The sequence below is a fragment of the Procambarus clarkii genome, chromosome 92 (genome assembly GCF_040958095.1).
Source record: "Procambarus clarkii isolate CNS0578487 chromosome 92, FALCON_Pclarkii_2.0, whole genome shotgun sequence".
NCBI classification, from domain to species: Eukaryota; Metazoa; Arthropoda; class Malacostraca; order Decapoda; family Cambaridae; genus Procambarus; species Procambarus clarkii.
The window spans coordinates 16,242,133-16,259,123 of NC_091241.1; the positions used below are offsets into that span (position 1 = coordinate 16,242,133).

The 16,991-nt window shown below is 48.1% G+C and overlaps 2 protein-coding genes across 14 annotated transcripts in view; one reads left to right on the forward strand and one right to left on the reverse strand.

The window, feature by feature from the left end:
* The first annotated feature begins 2,171 nt into the window (after positions 1-2,171).
* On the forward strand, positions 2,172-7,541 carry LOC138359668 (golgin subfamily A member 6-like protein 4). Its single transcript, XM_069319088.1, has 2 exons — positions 2,172-2,269; positions 7,136-7,541. Exons 1-2 carry the CDS (start codon positions 2,172-2,174, stop codon positions 7,539-7,541), a joined length of 504 nt encoding a protein of 167 aa, XP_069175189.1.
* LOC123774996 (solute carrier family 23 member 1) overlaps positions 7,089-16,991 on the reverse strand; it is a 148,339-nt gene continuing 138,436 nt past the window's right edge. For 5 of the 13 annotated variants that reach the window (XM_045769697.2, XM_069319002.1, XM_045769700.2 and 2 more), the window contains 3 exons: positions 16,488-16,617; positions 11,188-11,314; positions 7,089-7,931 (listed from right to left, as the gene is read on the reverse strand). In XM_045769697.2, coding sequence (XP_045625653.1) covers positions 7,865-7,931; positions 11,188-11,314; positions 16,488-16,617 — 324 coding nt within the window. In that variant the 3' untranslated portion in view covers positions 7,089-7,864. The remainder of the gene's footprint in view (positions 7,932-11,187; positions 11,315-16,487; positions 16,618-16,991) is intronic. The other 8 variants (XR_011225972.1, XR_011225976.1, XR_011225975.1 and 5 more) reach the window with 4 other exon arrangements.

Here is a 16,991-nt window from a genome sequence, read left to right on the forward strand (position 1 = left end):
CTATATTGTATACTGACCAACTATAGATGGTATATTGTATACTGACCAACTATAGATACAATATTGTATACTGACCAACTATAGATACTATATTGTATACTGACCAACTATAGATAGTATATTGTATACTGACCAACTATAGATACAATATTGTATACTGACCAACTATAGATACTATATTGTATACTGACCAACTATAGATACAATATTGTATACTGACCAACTATAGATACTATATTGTATACTGACCAACTATAGATAGTATATTGTATACTGACCAACTATAGATAGTATATTGTATACTTATCAACTATAGATAGTATATTATATACTGACCAACTATAGATACTATATTGTATACTGACCAACTATAGATAGTATATTGTATACTGACCAACTATAGATACAATATTGTATACTGACCAACTATAGATACTATATTGTATACTGACCAACTATAGATAGTATATTGTATACTGACCAACTATAGATACAATATTGTATACTGACCAACTATAGATACTATATTGTATACTGACCAACTATAGATAGTATATTGTATACTGATCAACTATAGATACAATATTGTATACTGACCAACTATAGATAGTATATTGTATACTGACCAACTATAGATAGTATATTGTATACTTATCAACTATAGATAGTATATTATATACTGACCAACTATAGATAGTATATTGCATACTGACCAAGCAGAAAATATATTATATACTGTGGACAGTGGGACCCCATACCTACTCTGTGAGTGACAGTGGACCCCATACCTACTCTGTGAGTGGCAGTTGACCCCATACCCACCCTGTGAGTGGCAGTGGACCCCATACCTACTGTGTAAGTGGCAGTGGACCCCATACCCATCCAGTAAGTGGGTGGGTATTGGGGCAATGGACCCCATTTCCACCCTGTGAGTGACAGTGGACCCCATACCCATCCTGTGAGTGGCAGTGGACCCCATACCCAGCCTGTGAGTAGCAGTGGACCCCATACCCAGCCTGTGGGCGGCAGTGGACCCCATACCCAGCCTGTGGGCGGCAGTGGACCCCATACCCAGCCTGTGAGTAGCAGTGGACCCCATACCCAGCCTATGGGCGGCAGTGGACCCCATACCCAGCCTGTGGGCGGCAGTGGACCCCATACCCAGCCTGTGGGCGGCAGTGGACCCCATACCCAGCCTGTGGGCGGCAGTGGACCCCATACCCAGCCTGTGGGCGGCAGTGGACCCCATACCCAGCCTGTGAGTAGCAGTGGACCCCATACCCAGCCTATGGGCGGCAGTGGACCCCCATACCCAGCCTGTGGGCGGCAGTGGACCCCATACCCAGCCTGTGGGCGGCAGTGGACCCCATACCCAGCCTGTGGGCGGCAGTGGACCCCATACCCAGCCTGTGGGCGGCAGTGAAGAAGGTTGCAGAAGCACATAAGGGGGTTAGGAACTAATTATAGTTGGATACAGTATATTATATACTTTATTTTGTGTATATATATATATATATATATATATATATATATATATATATATATGTATATATATAATATATATATATATACATATATATATATATATATATATATATATATATATATATATATATACATATATATATATTATATAGAGTATATTATTTAAAATTATATACTAATTAGTATACTGTGCAATATTCATCAATTAAGTTCATGTTGGACACGTAACCATACGGAGATTTAAGGTCATTTTTCATGTATAAACCTTCATTATTTTCCCCAAATGTGTTTGACTGGCTTTTCATCTTTATAATAAAGGTTTTGTTAAGTTTTGTTTGTGTAAATAAATATGTTTTGAAAATAATGATACGGGTTAAGAGTATTTAGCAGAAACACTTAGGAAAATAAACATTTCACTTCAAACAATGTTGTTTAAAACATGGAATAAGACGACCATTCAACTACAAAATTAACAATATCAATTACTGAGGTTTTGGTAGAGAAGTTAACAGACGGAGAAGTACCGCAGGAGGCTACTGATATATGACCTATTGCTCTGTTCACTTATTAAACACATGAGTTTTACATGATCTCTAAACACAACATTCCGTCAACGGTCTACAAGATATATACAGAGTAGCAAATACTAAGTTCACACAGGCACAGTCGCCTCTCCCACACGCCCGATGGAGTTTACCTTCTGGCCAAAAGTTACTTTACCGTATACTATTGTGTACAATATACGGTCAAGTGACTTGGGCCAGCCTGAATTAGGGCTCAAATGGTATTCCTACACTATTATGGCTTGTTGTTGTTGTTGTTGTGACATGTACCAGAGGGAGGGAATATTGGTGGTGGGTGTGAAGCCTAGCACGGGAGCCTAGGCCGCCATTCCCGCTCTCCCTCTCCTTATACTTGTTTAATAATAGGCACTGTGGCGCTCTTAAGTTCCCCTCCCGACATGCCACAGTAATGGAATGTTATTCCCACACTATTGTGGCTTGCAATATGCATGAATGTGTATATACGTGTAAATATGGCAGTAACAACCAGACAGAACTGATAATACCTGGAATTTGGGAAAGAAGCAATTTGTGCCACAATTCACTTTCTCAATCTTGTGTATCAATAAAGTATTAAGACGGGAACGCAAAATATGTGATTTGTTTTACACATTTGTTCCGTTACAAATCCTGGAGGAATGAATCAAGTCCTGAATCGTGTTATTGCTTATTTTGGGCTCCAGTTTGAGTCCCACAATATCAATAGCAAAATATATAATTAAATTTCCTTCACAAATTTCAGATATCAGTAGAGCAAGATGTCGCAATGATCCCCTGACACACACACAGACTACCATACTCAACTGTCGCTACCTTAAACTTCTAAATGTAATACAGGAACTGTAGCAGAAACTATTACATTATAGTGCCTCTTTTCTAATTTGTAGCGTTGTACCAGGTTATAACATAGCATATACGTAAATATTGTGATGTTGTCCCTAACTCCCCTTCGCACTTAGGGGGGGTATAGGGTGTTCATGTAGCTTCAGGGCACCAATCCCCCCAGCCACAGAGCATGGCGAGAAGGCACCCCTAAGCATGTCAACTCATCAATTACAACTGACATGGTTGACCCGTATATCGCTCCGGGAGGGTCTATAGTGTGCGAGTATGATGGTCATAACACCTTGGTCTTCACAGTATAATTATATCCCATCCTGCCTCCATGGTTCCTGCACACCCCGGGCCGTGCCAGGCCAAGCCGTAGTGTTGGTGGTGCTCAGTGATCAGCTCCTGCACACCCCGGGTCGTGCCTGGCCAAGCCGTAGTGGTGGTGATGCTCAGTGATCAGCTCCTGCACACCCCGGGCCGTGCCAGGCCAAGCCGTAGTGTTGGTTGCGCTCAGTGATCAGCTCCTGCACACCCCGGGCCGTGCCAGGCCAAGCCGTAGTGTTGGTGGTGCTCAGTGATCAGCTCCTGCACACCCCGGGTCGTGCCTGGCCAAGCCGTAGTGTTGGTTGCGCTCAGTGATCAGCTCCTGCACACCCCGGGCCGTGCCAGGCCAAGCCGTAGTGTTGGTTGCGCTCAGTGATCAGCTCCTGCACACCCCGGGCCGTGCCAGGCCAAGCCGTAGTGTTGGTGGTGCTCAGTGATCAGCTCCTGCACACCCCGGGCCGTGCCAGGCCAAGCCGTAGTGTTGGTTGCGCTCAGTGATCAGCTCCTGCACACCCCGGGCCGTGCCAGGCCAAGCCGTAGTGTTGGTGGTGCTCAGTGATCAGCTCCTGCACACCCCGGGTCGTGCCTGGCCAAGCCGTAGTGGTGGTGATGCTCAGTGATCAGCTCCTGCACACCCCGGGCCGTGCCAGGCCAAGCCGTAGTGTTGGTTGCGCTCAGTGATCAGCTCCTGCACACCCCGGGCCGTGCCAGGCCAAGCCGTAGTGTTGGTGGTGCTCAGTGATCAGCTCCTGCACACCCCGGGTCGTGCCTGGCCAAGCCGTAGTGTTGGTTGCGCTCAGTGATCAGCTCCTGCACACCCCGGGCCGTGCCAGGCCAAGCCGTAGTGTTGGTGGTGCTCAGTGATCAGCTCCTGCACACCCCGGGTCGTGCCTGGTCAAGCCGTAGTGTTGATTGCGCTCAGTGATCAGCTCCTGCACACCCCGGGTCGTGCCTGGCCAAGCCGTAGTGTTGGTTGCGCTCAGTGATCAGCTCCTGCACACCCCGGGTCGTGCCTGGCCAAGCCGTAGTGGTGGTGATGCTCAGTGATCAGCTCCTGCACACCCCGGGCCGTGCCTGGCCAAGCCGTAGTGTTGGTGGTGCTCAGTGATCAGCTCCTGCACACCCCGGGCCGTGGCTGGCCAAGCCGTAGTGGTGGTGATGTTCAGTGATCAGCTCCTGCACACCCCGGGCCGTGCCTGGCCAAGCCGTAGTGGTGGTGATGCTCAGTGATCAGCTCCTGCACACCCCGGGCCGTGCCTGGCCAAGCCGTAGTGTTGGTGGCGCTCAGTGATCAGCTCCTGCACACCCCGGGCCGTGCCAGGCCAAGCCGTAGTGGTGGTGATGCTCAGTGATCAGCTCCTGCACACCCTGGGTCGTGCCTGGCCAAGCCGTAGTGGTGGTGGTGCTCAGTGATCAGCTCCTGCACACCCTGGGTCGTGCCTGGCCAAGCCGTAGTGGTGGTGGTGCTCAGTGATCAGCTCCTGCACACCCTGGGTCGTGCCTGGCCAAGCCGTAGTGTTGGTGGCGCTCAGTGATCAGCTTTCAATAACATTAAAATCCGGGTAATACTTTTATCCAGCTTTGTATAGTCAGAATTCTCGGATTTGTCATACATATGGGATAATACTAACAAGTGTTTTGTCACGTTGTTTGGTAATCCCCATCTCTAAATCATTCCTAAAATTTAAAAAATGCTAAGCTAACCTTCAAACATAAACACACATATTAACGCGTCCTACACACAGTGTTCGAGGTGTCATTAATGTGCGTTTACAAAGGTGAAATGGAATTCTTCCCAGCTTACACATACACACACATAATGTATAATATATATATATATATATATATATATATATATATATATATATATATATATATATATATATATATATATATATAAAAGTATATATATATATATATATATATATATATATATATATATATATATATATTTTACTTATTTAACTTTATTTGAAAATGTCATTACACAAAAAAAGTTACAATATGTTATTTATATATTAGGTTATATATATATATATATATATATATATATATATATATATATATATATATATATATATATATATATATATATGTCGTACCTAGTAGCCAGAACGCACTTCTCAGCCTACTATGCAAGGCCCGATTTGCCTAATAAGCCAAGTTTTCCTGAATTAATATATTTTCTCGAATTTTTTTTCTTATGAAATGATAAAGTTACCCATTTCATTATGTATGAGGTAATTTTTTTTATTGGAGTTAAAATTAACGTAGATATATGACCGAACCTAACCAACCCTACCTAACCTAACCTAACCTATCTTTATAGGTTAGGTTAGGTTAGGTAGCCGAAAAAGTTAGGTTAGGTTAGGTAGGTTAGGTTGTCGAAAAACAATTAATTCGTGAAAACTTGGCTTATTAGGCAAATTGGGCCTTGCATAGTAGGCTGAGAAGTGCGTTCTGGCTACTAGGTACGACATATATATATATATATATATATATATATATATATATATATATATATATATATATATATATATATATATATATATATATATATATATATATATATATATATACATACCAAAAGAATAGGGGTGGTAGGAGAAGAAAATATTAAAGTGTTCAGTGAGAATCCACAAGGTCTTCTCTGAATACTCTTTATTTTCTTCTTCGAGGCTGTGGGTTCCTACACTTGCACACGAGGTGGTACCCCTTCTATATATATATATATATATATATATATATATATATATATATATATATATATATATATATATATATATATATATATATATATATATATATATATATATATATATATGCAGAAAATCCACAGAGAAATATGAAATGAGGTGAACGTTTCGGCTTGTTAAAGCCTTTGTCAACACCAGACTGACTTTAACAGTATGACATATCAAAGACTTGTCAAAGGCTTTAACAAGCCGAAACGTTCACCTCATTTCATATTTCTCTGTGGATTTTCCACATAAAATGGTCAGTGTTTTGTGATCGTCAATTGCATATATATATATATATATATATATATATATATATATATATATATATATATATATATATATATATATATATATATATATATATATATATATATATATATATATACATATATAAATATATACATATATTATATATATACATATAATATATATATTATTGGGGTATCACCTCTGGTGCAATTGAAGGGACCTACAGCCTCGAAGAAGAAAATAAAGAGTATTCAGAGAAGACCTTGTGGATTCTCATTGAACACTTTAATCTTTTCTTCTCCTACCACCCCTATTCATTTTTATTACTTTTGTTTTATTTTATCGCATTGCTACAGTTATATATATACATAAATATATAAATACATAAACATATATATACATACAACTATGTCTCACCTACTTTTATTAGGACCGTAACCGGGAAAAGTCGGTCCTTTTCTTTCTAGACAGGACCAAATCAGGGACCAACGGTCTATTGTAAAGCAATTCCCGCCGGTCCGACGATTCTAGACCATTTTTCTAATTTGAACACTAGAAAAAAAGAGCTGCGCGTTAGGCTGTTACAAATACTAACGTCTGTATTTCCAATTTTCTATAGGAATAAATTATGCACCAAACAATTATTCTAAATCAGTGTCAGTTCTGTACAATCTCTGTGGAACCATTTACTTCCAGATGATTTCAGCTCAGCGGCAGCCATCTTGAAATGCCGATCTGTACTTGTCCTCCACGGCGGTTTGCCCACCTTAGTCACTAGGGAAACTGAGCAATTCAACGTACCGTAAATTGTCCTAGTTTCATTATATTAATTTTGTATTGTATTATTTTTAAATTAACTTTAATTCAATAAATTAGATATTAATGATTTACTGTCTTCATTTGCATGCTTCAATTATATATTTCTCTTATATTTAATACAAGGACCGAGGCGGTCCAAGGGCCACTGCTTTGTGAATCTGGCCCAGTTCCTAACTTCCATAAGGACCGGCTGCCCACCTTTGAGGACCGGCTGCCCACCTTTGAGGACCGGCTGCCCACCTTTGAGGACCGGCTGCCCACCTTTGAAGACCGGCTGCCCACCTTTGAGGACCGGCTGCCCACCTTTGAGGACCGGCTGCCCACCTTTGAGGACCGGCTGCCCACCTTTGAGGACCGGCTGCCCACCTTTGAGGACCGGCTGCCCACCTTTGAGGACCGACCGCCCACCTTTGAGGACCGGCTGCCCACCTTTGAGGACCGGCTGCCCACCTTTGAGGACCGGCTGCCCACCTTTGAGGACCGGCTGCCCACCTTTGAGGACCGGCTGCCCACCTTTGACTTCCTATGATTGAATTTATCAGCCAACATTCCAGCAGGTTCCATTCCCATGTCATGACAGGATCTTGCACAGTGTCAGATAAATCATTATAAAATTTTGAACATTGCTAACTTATTCATAGGAGAATCTTGCACATTGTCTGGTTAATGATCAAAGACTCTTGCACATTGTCAGGTTAATGTTCAAAGACTCTTGCACATTGTCAGGTTAATCATCACAGTCTTGCACATTGTCACATTAAACACCAAGCGTCCTGTTATTAAGGTAATATGTCTACATATAATTGTTATGTATTTTCTGTACATGTACAGCGCCATATTGGATGTACTACGTCACACCCGCTTGCGTACGAAGCCGACGAAGGTGGGGGAGACGGGGATGTACCTGCACCACGACCACCTGCAAGGGAATAACAATGTGAGCGGGACACAGACTGGGTGTGGCAGATCACAGATATATGCCGCAGGCCTACGCTGGAGGATTATGACAATTCTTAATATTGATTTAAACAGTTAAACAAATATATTGAAGCATTTTCGAAGAAAAACGTTGGAAGACAGAAACACTGTGCTAGGCCTACTGGCCCATTTAGAGAAATGCAGGAGACCATGAAATACAGAGGCCTGGCACGCTGTTACAACATTGTTTCGTCTGGCTCAGAAACCTTTGCTTCGTGGCGCAAATGGGTATTGATGTTTCTGAAGGAACTGGGAAACAAACTGATCAGTGGCACAAAGGACCAATGTTGGAAATTTTCAACACCCAAATACTAACCCTTAGTGCGATGAGTAGTATTTATTGTACTAGGAATAATAGTTTACTAATACTACTAACCATGTAGTAGTGTAACAATATCAAATTTCATTAACTAAGGCGTAGAAACGCCAGATTCCTCCTAGAATCATGGCTGCGATTGCATCAGCTACCCAGCCGGGGAGAATAAATTCCACATATTTATTAATCGAATTAAACCCAGTCTAACCTTATATTATTTACCAAGGAATATTGATTGGCAATAGATTTATTTAAATTACCGCATTATATAGCTGTTTATTGGAAATAGTTTTATTCAGCTGTGATCAGCTGATCCAGTAAACAAAGCAATGAACTAAATTTCTACCACGAATATTTCAAATAAAATCAAATTAAATATTTATTCAGGTAAAGTACATACATACAAGGTGAGATACAAACATTGATGGATTTATAGATAGAGCTGGTACATACAGTGCCTAAAGCCACTATTACGCAAAGCGTTTCGGGCAGGAAAAACACTAAGACTTAAACGTAATACTAATTGAGATTAAAGTATAAATTGTGTTAAGAAAATATAAACAATAAAAAAAAGGGGGAAACATGGCAGAAAAAAAAACAAAAATACAATTTGGTCAACAAACAGCATTGTTTAAAATAGTAGACATGGGTTGACATTTTAGGGGTGAGGTAGGTTACAGGGAGTTAATTAGGAAGCTTAGTTTTTATCTTAAACTGGTTGAGAGAGGTACAGTCTTTAACATAATTGGGAAGGTCATTCCACATTCAAGGGCCCTTGATTTGTAGAGCATTTCTAGTTTGATTAAGTCGCACTCTTGGAATATCAAATAAGTATTTGTTTCTGGTGTGGTGCTCATGGGTTCTGTTACAACCTTCTAGGAAGCTTTTAAGGTCAGGATTAACATTACAGTTCAGCGTTTTATATATATAAAATACACATGAGGGAATGTGAAGTGACTTAATGTCTAACATATTCAGAGATTTGAGTAGGGGTACCGAGTGATGTCTGGGGCCAGAGTTAGATATTGTCCAAATAGCAGGTTTGTGTTGAGTAATTAGAGGACGTAAATGATTTTGGGTAGTAGAACCCCAAGCACAAATACCATAGTTGAGATAAGGATAGATGAGAGAGTAATAGAGCGTCACCAGGGCAGGGCGAGGTACATAATATCTGATCTTAGAAAGAATGCCAACAGTTTTTGAAACTTTTTTTGATATATTTAGAATGTGTCCCTGGAAATTCAGCTTGTTATCAATGAGAACGCCAAGGAATTTGCCATCTAATTTGTTACAAATTTGGGTATTGTTTATTTTGAGATTTATTTGATTTGAGGATTTATTGCCAAACAGAATATAGAAAGTTTTGTCAATATTGAGGGTGAGTTTGTTGGCAGTTAGGCAGAGATGGACTTTATTTAGCTCAGTAATCACTATGAAATTTAGAGCAAGGGGGTCAGGACTGGAGTCAATGAAGGTTGTGTTGTCAGCAAATAGAATTGGTTTTAGGTGTTGGGAGTCATTTGGAAGGTCATTAACGTAATGTTCCGCGAGCGCTGTCATGGGTTCGTATCCTGGCTGGGGAGGATTTACTGGGCGCAATTCCTTAAATGTAGCCTGTGTTTAACGCAACAGTAAAATGTGTACTTTGTTGTAACAACGATTCTTCGCGGTAGGGGATCGTATTCCAGGGACCTGCCCGAAACGCTACGCGTTACTAGTGGCTGTACAAGAATGTAACAACTCTTGTATGTATCTCAAAAAAAAAAAAAAAAAAAAAAAAAAAATAGAATTTACTTCCCCAAAGGATGTGTCGGGGAATTGCTCTACCTTAATTAGAAGTTTTACAGTCCACTTCTCCAGATTCAGTTTGAATCAATTATTAATTTTATAATTAAGATCCATAGATCACTAGTCTCTGAGCCTATAACATCTTTTATGGTCCTCATAAAATTTTGAATAATATTATATGTTAGAGTGAACTTTCCCACAACCAGAGAGCAATAAGTTTCTTACTGCAGCGCTTGAATGTGGCGGTTGAGAGGGACAATGTGTGCTGCATCTTGGACACGCCTCCATCCTCCCACGAGTTCCAGGTGTCTGATTTACAACAGTGATCAAGTGGTCTGTGACACCTGTTAATGAATGCTGTTGGTGTTTTTTAATTTGGTGCGGCGCTACACTGCTGTGTAGCACACTGGTAAGACACTCGCCCCGCCGCTTCATGAACGCTCTGGCCAGGGTTCATATCCTGGTCGGGGAGGATTGACTGGGCGCCAATCCTTAAATGTACGCCTCTGTTCATCCAGCAGTGAATGGGTACCTTGTTGTTAAACGATTTGGCGGGTCGTGTTCCGGGGAACATAAGACTAAGGACCTGCCCTTATGAGTGCTAGTGGCTGTACATGAATGTAAGCACTCTTGGACATATAAATAACAAAATATGCACTGAGGTGTACCACTGTTTTCGGTTTTACGTGAATATACCAGAGGGAATCCCTATCAAGAGTCCTCGACAAGGTTAGGAATGTTTTACCATTTACGGCTTGGGCGGGTAGGCGGTTCCATGGGTTAATAACCCTGTGGGTGAAAAAGCATTTTTTGTTCTCAGTCCAACATTGTGGCATGTTGAGCTTGAACCCGTTGTTCCTCTTGTTCCCTCTGCCTCTCTCTCTCCCTCCCTCCTTCCCTCCCCTCCCTCTTTATGCCTCTCTCCCTCCCTCCCTCTGCCTTCCTCCCTCCCTCCCTCTCTTCCTCCCGTTCCCTCTCCCCCTCCCTCCCTCCCTCGTGTTCTCTCACCTTCCCTCAGCGGACCAAGTAGTGTCCGGTGGTGCCATCTTCACCCCGCCCCGCCACAGGACCCCTACCACAAGCCAGGTCTTACCTCCTGATGGTGTCCATACCGACGGGGAGATCATAGCACCTGGAGCGAGCAGACGTCTTCTCCTCCTCCATGGCCGGGTCGAGGAGATGAGCGTTCCACTTGAGGAGGCCGCGCTCCTCCTCAGATCCTGCCACACACACACATTTATATAGTGATTTATTAACACACTTAGCACCACACAGCCTTAGTCTATATGAAGGGTATGCATGGGGCCAGGTGCTGCATGGTTATGGGTTCATCTCTGTCAGTCCCGCTGGGAGGCACCTCACACCATGGTCCTCCAGGTCACCATGCACCGTCCCCAGGTCAGCACACAGAGCCCCCAGGTCACCAAACAGTCTCCAGGTCAGCACACAGAGCCCCCAGGCCACCAAACAGTCTCCAGGTCAGCACACAGAGCCCCCAGGCCACCAAACAGTCTCCAGGTCAGCACACAGAGCCCCCAGGTCAGCACACAGAGCCCCCAGGTCAGCACACAGAGCCCCCAGGTCACCAAACAGTCCCCAGGTCAGCACACAGAGCCCCCAGGTCAGCACACAGAGCCCCCAGCTCACCAAACAGCCCCCAGGTCAGCACACAGAGTCCCCAGGTCAGCACACAGAGCCCCCAGGTCACCAAACAGCCCCCAGGTCAGCACACAGAGCCCCCAGGTCACCAAACAGCCCCCAGGTCAGCACACAGAGCCCCCAGCTCACCAAACAGCCCCCAGGTCAGCACACAGAGTTCCCAGGTCAGCACACAGAGCCCTCAGGTCACCAAACAGCCCCCAGGTCAGCACACAGTCCCCAGCTCACCAAACAGTCCCCAGGTCAGCACACAGAGCCCCCAGGTCACCAAACAGTCCCCAGGTCAGCACACAGAGCCCCCAGCTCACCAAACAGTCCCCAGGTCAACATACAGAGCCCCCAGCTCACCAAACAGCCCCCAGGTCAGCACACAGAGCCCCCAGCTCACCAAACAGTCCCCAGGTCAGCACACAGAGCCCCCAGGTCACCAAACAGTCCCCAGGTCAGCACACAGAGCCCCCAGCTCGCCAAACAGTCCCCAGGTCAGCACACAGAGCCCCCAGCTCACAAACAGCCCCCAGGTCAGCACACAGAGCCCCCAGCTCACCAAACAGCCCCCAGGTCAGCACACAGAGTCCCCAGGTCAGCACACAGAGCCCCCAGCTCACCAAACAGCCCCCAGGTCAGCACACAGAGTCCCCAGGTCAGCACACAGAGCCCCCAGGTCACCAAACAGTCCCCAGGTCAACATACAGAGCCCCCAGGTCACCAAACAGTCCCCAGGTCAGCACACAGAGCCCCCAGCTCACCAAACAGTCCCCAGGTCAGCACACAGAGCCCCCAGGTCAGCACACAGGGCCCCCAGGTCAGCACACAGAGCCCCCAGGTCAGCACACAGAGCCCCCATGTCAGCACACAGAGCCCCCAGGTCACCAAACAGTCCCCAGGTCAGCACACAGAGCCCCCAGCTCACCAAACAGTCCCCATGTCAGCACACAGAGTCCCCAGGTCAGCACACAGAGTCCCCATGTCAGCACACAGAGCCCCCAGGTCAGCACACAGAGTCCCCATGTCAGCACACAGAGCCCTCAGGTCACCAAACAGTCCCCATGTCAGCACACAGAGTCCCCATGTCAGCACACAGAGTCCCCATGTCAGCACACAGAGCCCCCAGGTCAGCACACAGAGCCCCCAGCTCACCAAACAGTCCCCATGTCAGCACACAGAGTCCCCATGTCAGCACACAGAGTCCCCATGTCAGCACACAGAGCCCCCAGGTCAGCACACAGAGCCCCCAGCTCACCAAACAGTCACCATGTCAGCACACAGAGTCCCCATGTCAGCACACAGAGTCCCCATGTCAGCACACAGAGCCCCCAGGTCAGCACACAGAGCCCCCAGGTCAGCACACAGAGCCCCCATGTCAGCACACAGAGCCCCCAGCTCACCAAACAGTCCCCAGGTCAGCACACAGAGCCCCCAGGTCAGCACACAGGGCCCCCAGGTCAGCACACAGAGCCCCCAGGTCAGCACACAGAGCCCCCATGTCAGCACACAGAGCCCCCAGGTCAGCACACAGAGCCCCCAGGTCACCAAACAGTCCCCAGGTCAGCACACAGAGCCCCCAGGTCAGCACACAGAGCCCCCAGCTCACCAAACAGTCCCCATGTCAGCACACAGAGCCCCCAGGTCAGCACACAGAGTCCCCATGTCAGCACACAGAGCCTCCAGGTCAGCACACAGAGCCCCCAGGTCAGCACACAGAGCCCCCAGGTCAGCACACAGAGCCCCATGTCAGCACATAGAGCCCCCAGGTCACCAAACAGTCCCCAGGTCAGCACACAGAGTCCCCAGGTCAGAACACAGAGCCCCCAGGTCAGCACACAGAGCCCCAGGTCAGCACACAGAGCCCCCAGGTCACCAAACAGTCCCCAGGTCAGCACACAGAGCCCCCAGGTCAGCACACAGAGCCCCCAGGTCACCAAACAGTCCCCAGGTCAGCACACAGAGCCCCCAGGTCAGCACACAGAGCCCCCAGCTCACCAAACAGTCCCCATGTCAGCACACAGAGCCCTCAGGTCAGCACACAGAGTCCCAATGTCAGCACACAGAGCCCCCAGGTCAGCACACAGAGCCCCCAGGTCAGCACACAGAGCCCCCATGTCAGCACACAGAGCCCCCAGGTCACCAAACAGTCCCCAGGTCAGCACACAGAGTCCCCAGGTCAGCACACAGAGCCCCCAGGTCAGCACACAGAGCCCCAGGTCAGCACACAGAGCCCCCAGGTCACCAAACAGTCCCCAGGTCAGCACACAGAGCCCCCAGGTCAGCACACAGAGCCCCCAGGTCACCAAACAGTCCCCATGTCAGCACACAGAGCCCCCAGGTCAGCACACAGAGTCCCCATGTCAGCACACAGAGCCCCCATGTCAGCACACAGAGCTCCCAGGTCACCAAACAGTCCCCAGGTCAGCACACAGAGCCCCCAGCTCACCAAACAGTCCCCAGGTCAGCACACAGAGCCCCCAGCTCACCAAACAGCCCCCAGGTCAGCACACAGAGCCCCCAGCTCACCAAACAGTCCCCAGGTCAGCACACAGAGCCCCCAGGTCAGCACACAGAGCCCCCAGGTCACCAAACAGTCCCCAGGTCAGCACACAGAGCCCCCAGCTCACCAAACAGTCCCCAGGTCAGCACACAGAGCCCCCAGCTCACCAAACAGCCCCCAGGTCAGCACACAGAGCCCCCAGCTCACCAAACAGCCCCCAGGTCAGCACACAGAGTCCCCAGGTCAGCACACAGAGCCCCCAGCTCACCAAACAGCCCCCAGGTCAGCACACAGAGTCCCCAGGTCAGCACACAGAGCCCCCAGGTCACCAAACAGTCTCCAGGTCAGCACACAGAGCCCCCAGCTCACCAAACAGCCCCCAGGTCAGCACACAGAGCCCCCAGCTCACCAAACAGCCCCCAGGTCAGCACACAGAGTCCCCAGGTCAGCACACAGAGCCCCCAGGTCACCAAACAGTCTCTAGGTCAACATACAGAGCCCCCAGGTCACCAAACAGTCCCCAGGTCAGCACACAGAGCCCCCAGCTCACCAAACAGTCCCCAGGTCAGCACACAGAGTCCCCAGGTCAGCACACAGTCCCCATGTCAGCACACAGAGCCCCCAGGTCAGCACACAGAGTCCCCATGTCAGCACACAGAGCCCTCAGGTCACCAAACAGTCCCCATGTCAGCACACAGAGTCCCCATGTCAGCACACAGAGTCCCCATGTCAGCACACAGAGCCCCCAGGTCAGCACACAGAGCCCCCAGCTCACCAAACAGTCCCCATGTCAGCACACAGAGTCCCCATGTCAGCACACAGAGTCCCCATGTCAGCACACAGAGCCCCCAGGTCAGCACACAGAGCCCCCAGCTCACCAAACAGTCCCCATGTCAGCACACAGAGTCCCCATGTCAGCACACAGAGTCCCCATGTCAGTACACAGAGCCCCCAGGTCAGCACACAGAGCCCCCAGGTCAGCACACAGAGCCCCCATGTCAGCACACAGAGCCCCCAGCTCACCAAACAGTCCCCAGAGCCCCCAGGTCAGCACACAGGGCCCCCAGGTCAGCACCACAGAGCCCCCAGGTCAGCACACAGAGCCCCATGTCAGCACACAGAGCCCCCAGGTCAGCACACAGAGCCCCCAGGTCACCAAACAGTCCCCAGGTCAGCACACAGAGCCCCCAGGTCAGCACACAGAGCCCCCAGGTCACCAAACAGTCCCCATGTCAGCACACAGAGCCCCCAGGTCAGCACACAGAGCCCCCAGGTCACCAAACAGTCCCCATGTCAGCACACAGAGCCCCCAGGTCAGCACACAGAGTCCCCATGTCAGCACACAGAGCCCCCAGGTCAGCACACAGAGCCCCCAGGTCAGCACACAGAGCCCCCAGGTCAGCACACAGAGCCCCCAGGTCACCCAAACAGTCCCCAGGTCAGCACACAGAGCCCCCAGGTCAGCACACAGAGCCCCAGGTCACCAAACAGTCCCCCATGTCAGCACACAGAGCCCCCAGGTCAGCACACAGAGCCCCAGGTCACCAAACAGTCCCCCATGTCAGCACACAGAGCCCCCAGGTCAGCACACAGAGTCCCCATGTCAGCACACAGAGCCCCCAGGTCAGCACACAGAGCCCCCAAGGTCAGCACACAGAGCCCCCAGGTCACCAAACAGTCCCCAGGTCAGCACACAGAGCCCCCAGGTCAGCACACAGAGCCCCCAGGTCACCAAACAGTCCCCAGGTCAGCACACAGAGCCCCCAGGTCAGCACACAGAGCCCCCAGCTCACCAAACAGTCCCCATGTCAGCACACAGAGCACCCAGGTCAGCACACAGAGTCCCCATATCAGCACACAGAGCCCCCAGGTCAGCACACAGAGCCCCCAGGTCAGCACACAGAGCCCCCATGTCAGCACACAGAGCCCCCAGGTCACCAAACAGTCCCCAGGTCAGCACACAGAGTCCCCAGGTCAGCACACAGAGCCCCCAGGTCACCAAACAGTCCCCAGGTCAGCACACAGAGCCCCCAGGTCAGCACACAGAGCCCCCAGCTCACCAAACAGTCCCCATGTCAGCACACAGAGCCCCCAGGTCAGCACACAGAGTCCCCATGTCAGCACACAGAGCCCCCAGGTCAGCTCACAGAGCCCTCAGGTCACCAAACAGTCCCCAGGTCACTAAATAGATGCACTAACAATACGGTACCAGGTGCACACCCCCCATCAGCCTACCAGGGACTTACCTGGAATAGTGTTATCAAGGAGGAGGCCCAGGAGGCCGCCCACGAACATGGAGGTCTGGAGGAGCACCGTCAGGATCTGGTCCAGTATGAGGCTCCCCGTCTGCACCACGCCAGGGTTGCTCTCCATCCACTGCTCACAGGTACATTACATTACCATTTGTAAAAGCTTTTAAAGTTAGCATTGTAAATATCTGGCCACGTCTGTGGTAAATAATAATAATACTAATACTAATAATAAAAACTGCTCACATTTGTATCTATCAATAACTAGGATTAACACAATACTAGCACAACTTGGTAAGATTAAAAACACACACACACACACACACACACACACACTTTCCTTGACAACATGTCAAGGGGCCACTAGACGAGAGTGACTGATGAACCAGCCAGACTTCATCTTGTATTTATCATGAACGAGTCAGACATAAGGGAAGTTACATCATACGCCCCCCCCCCTCCTCATAGGCATGAGTGACCACAGTGTCCTAACATTTGAAT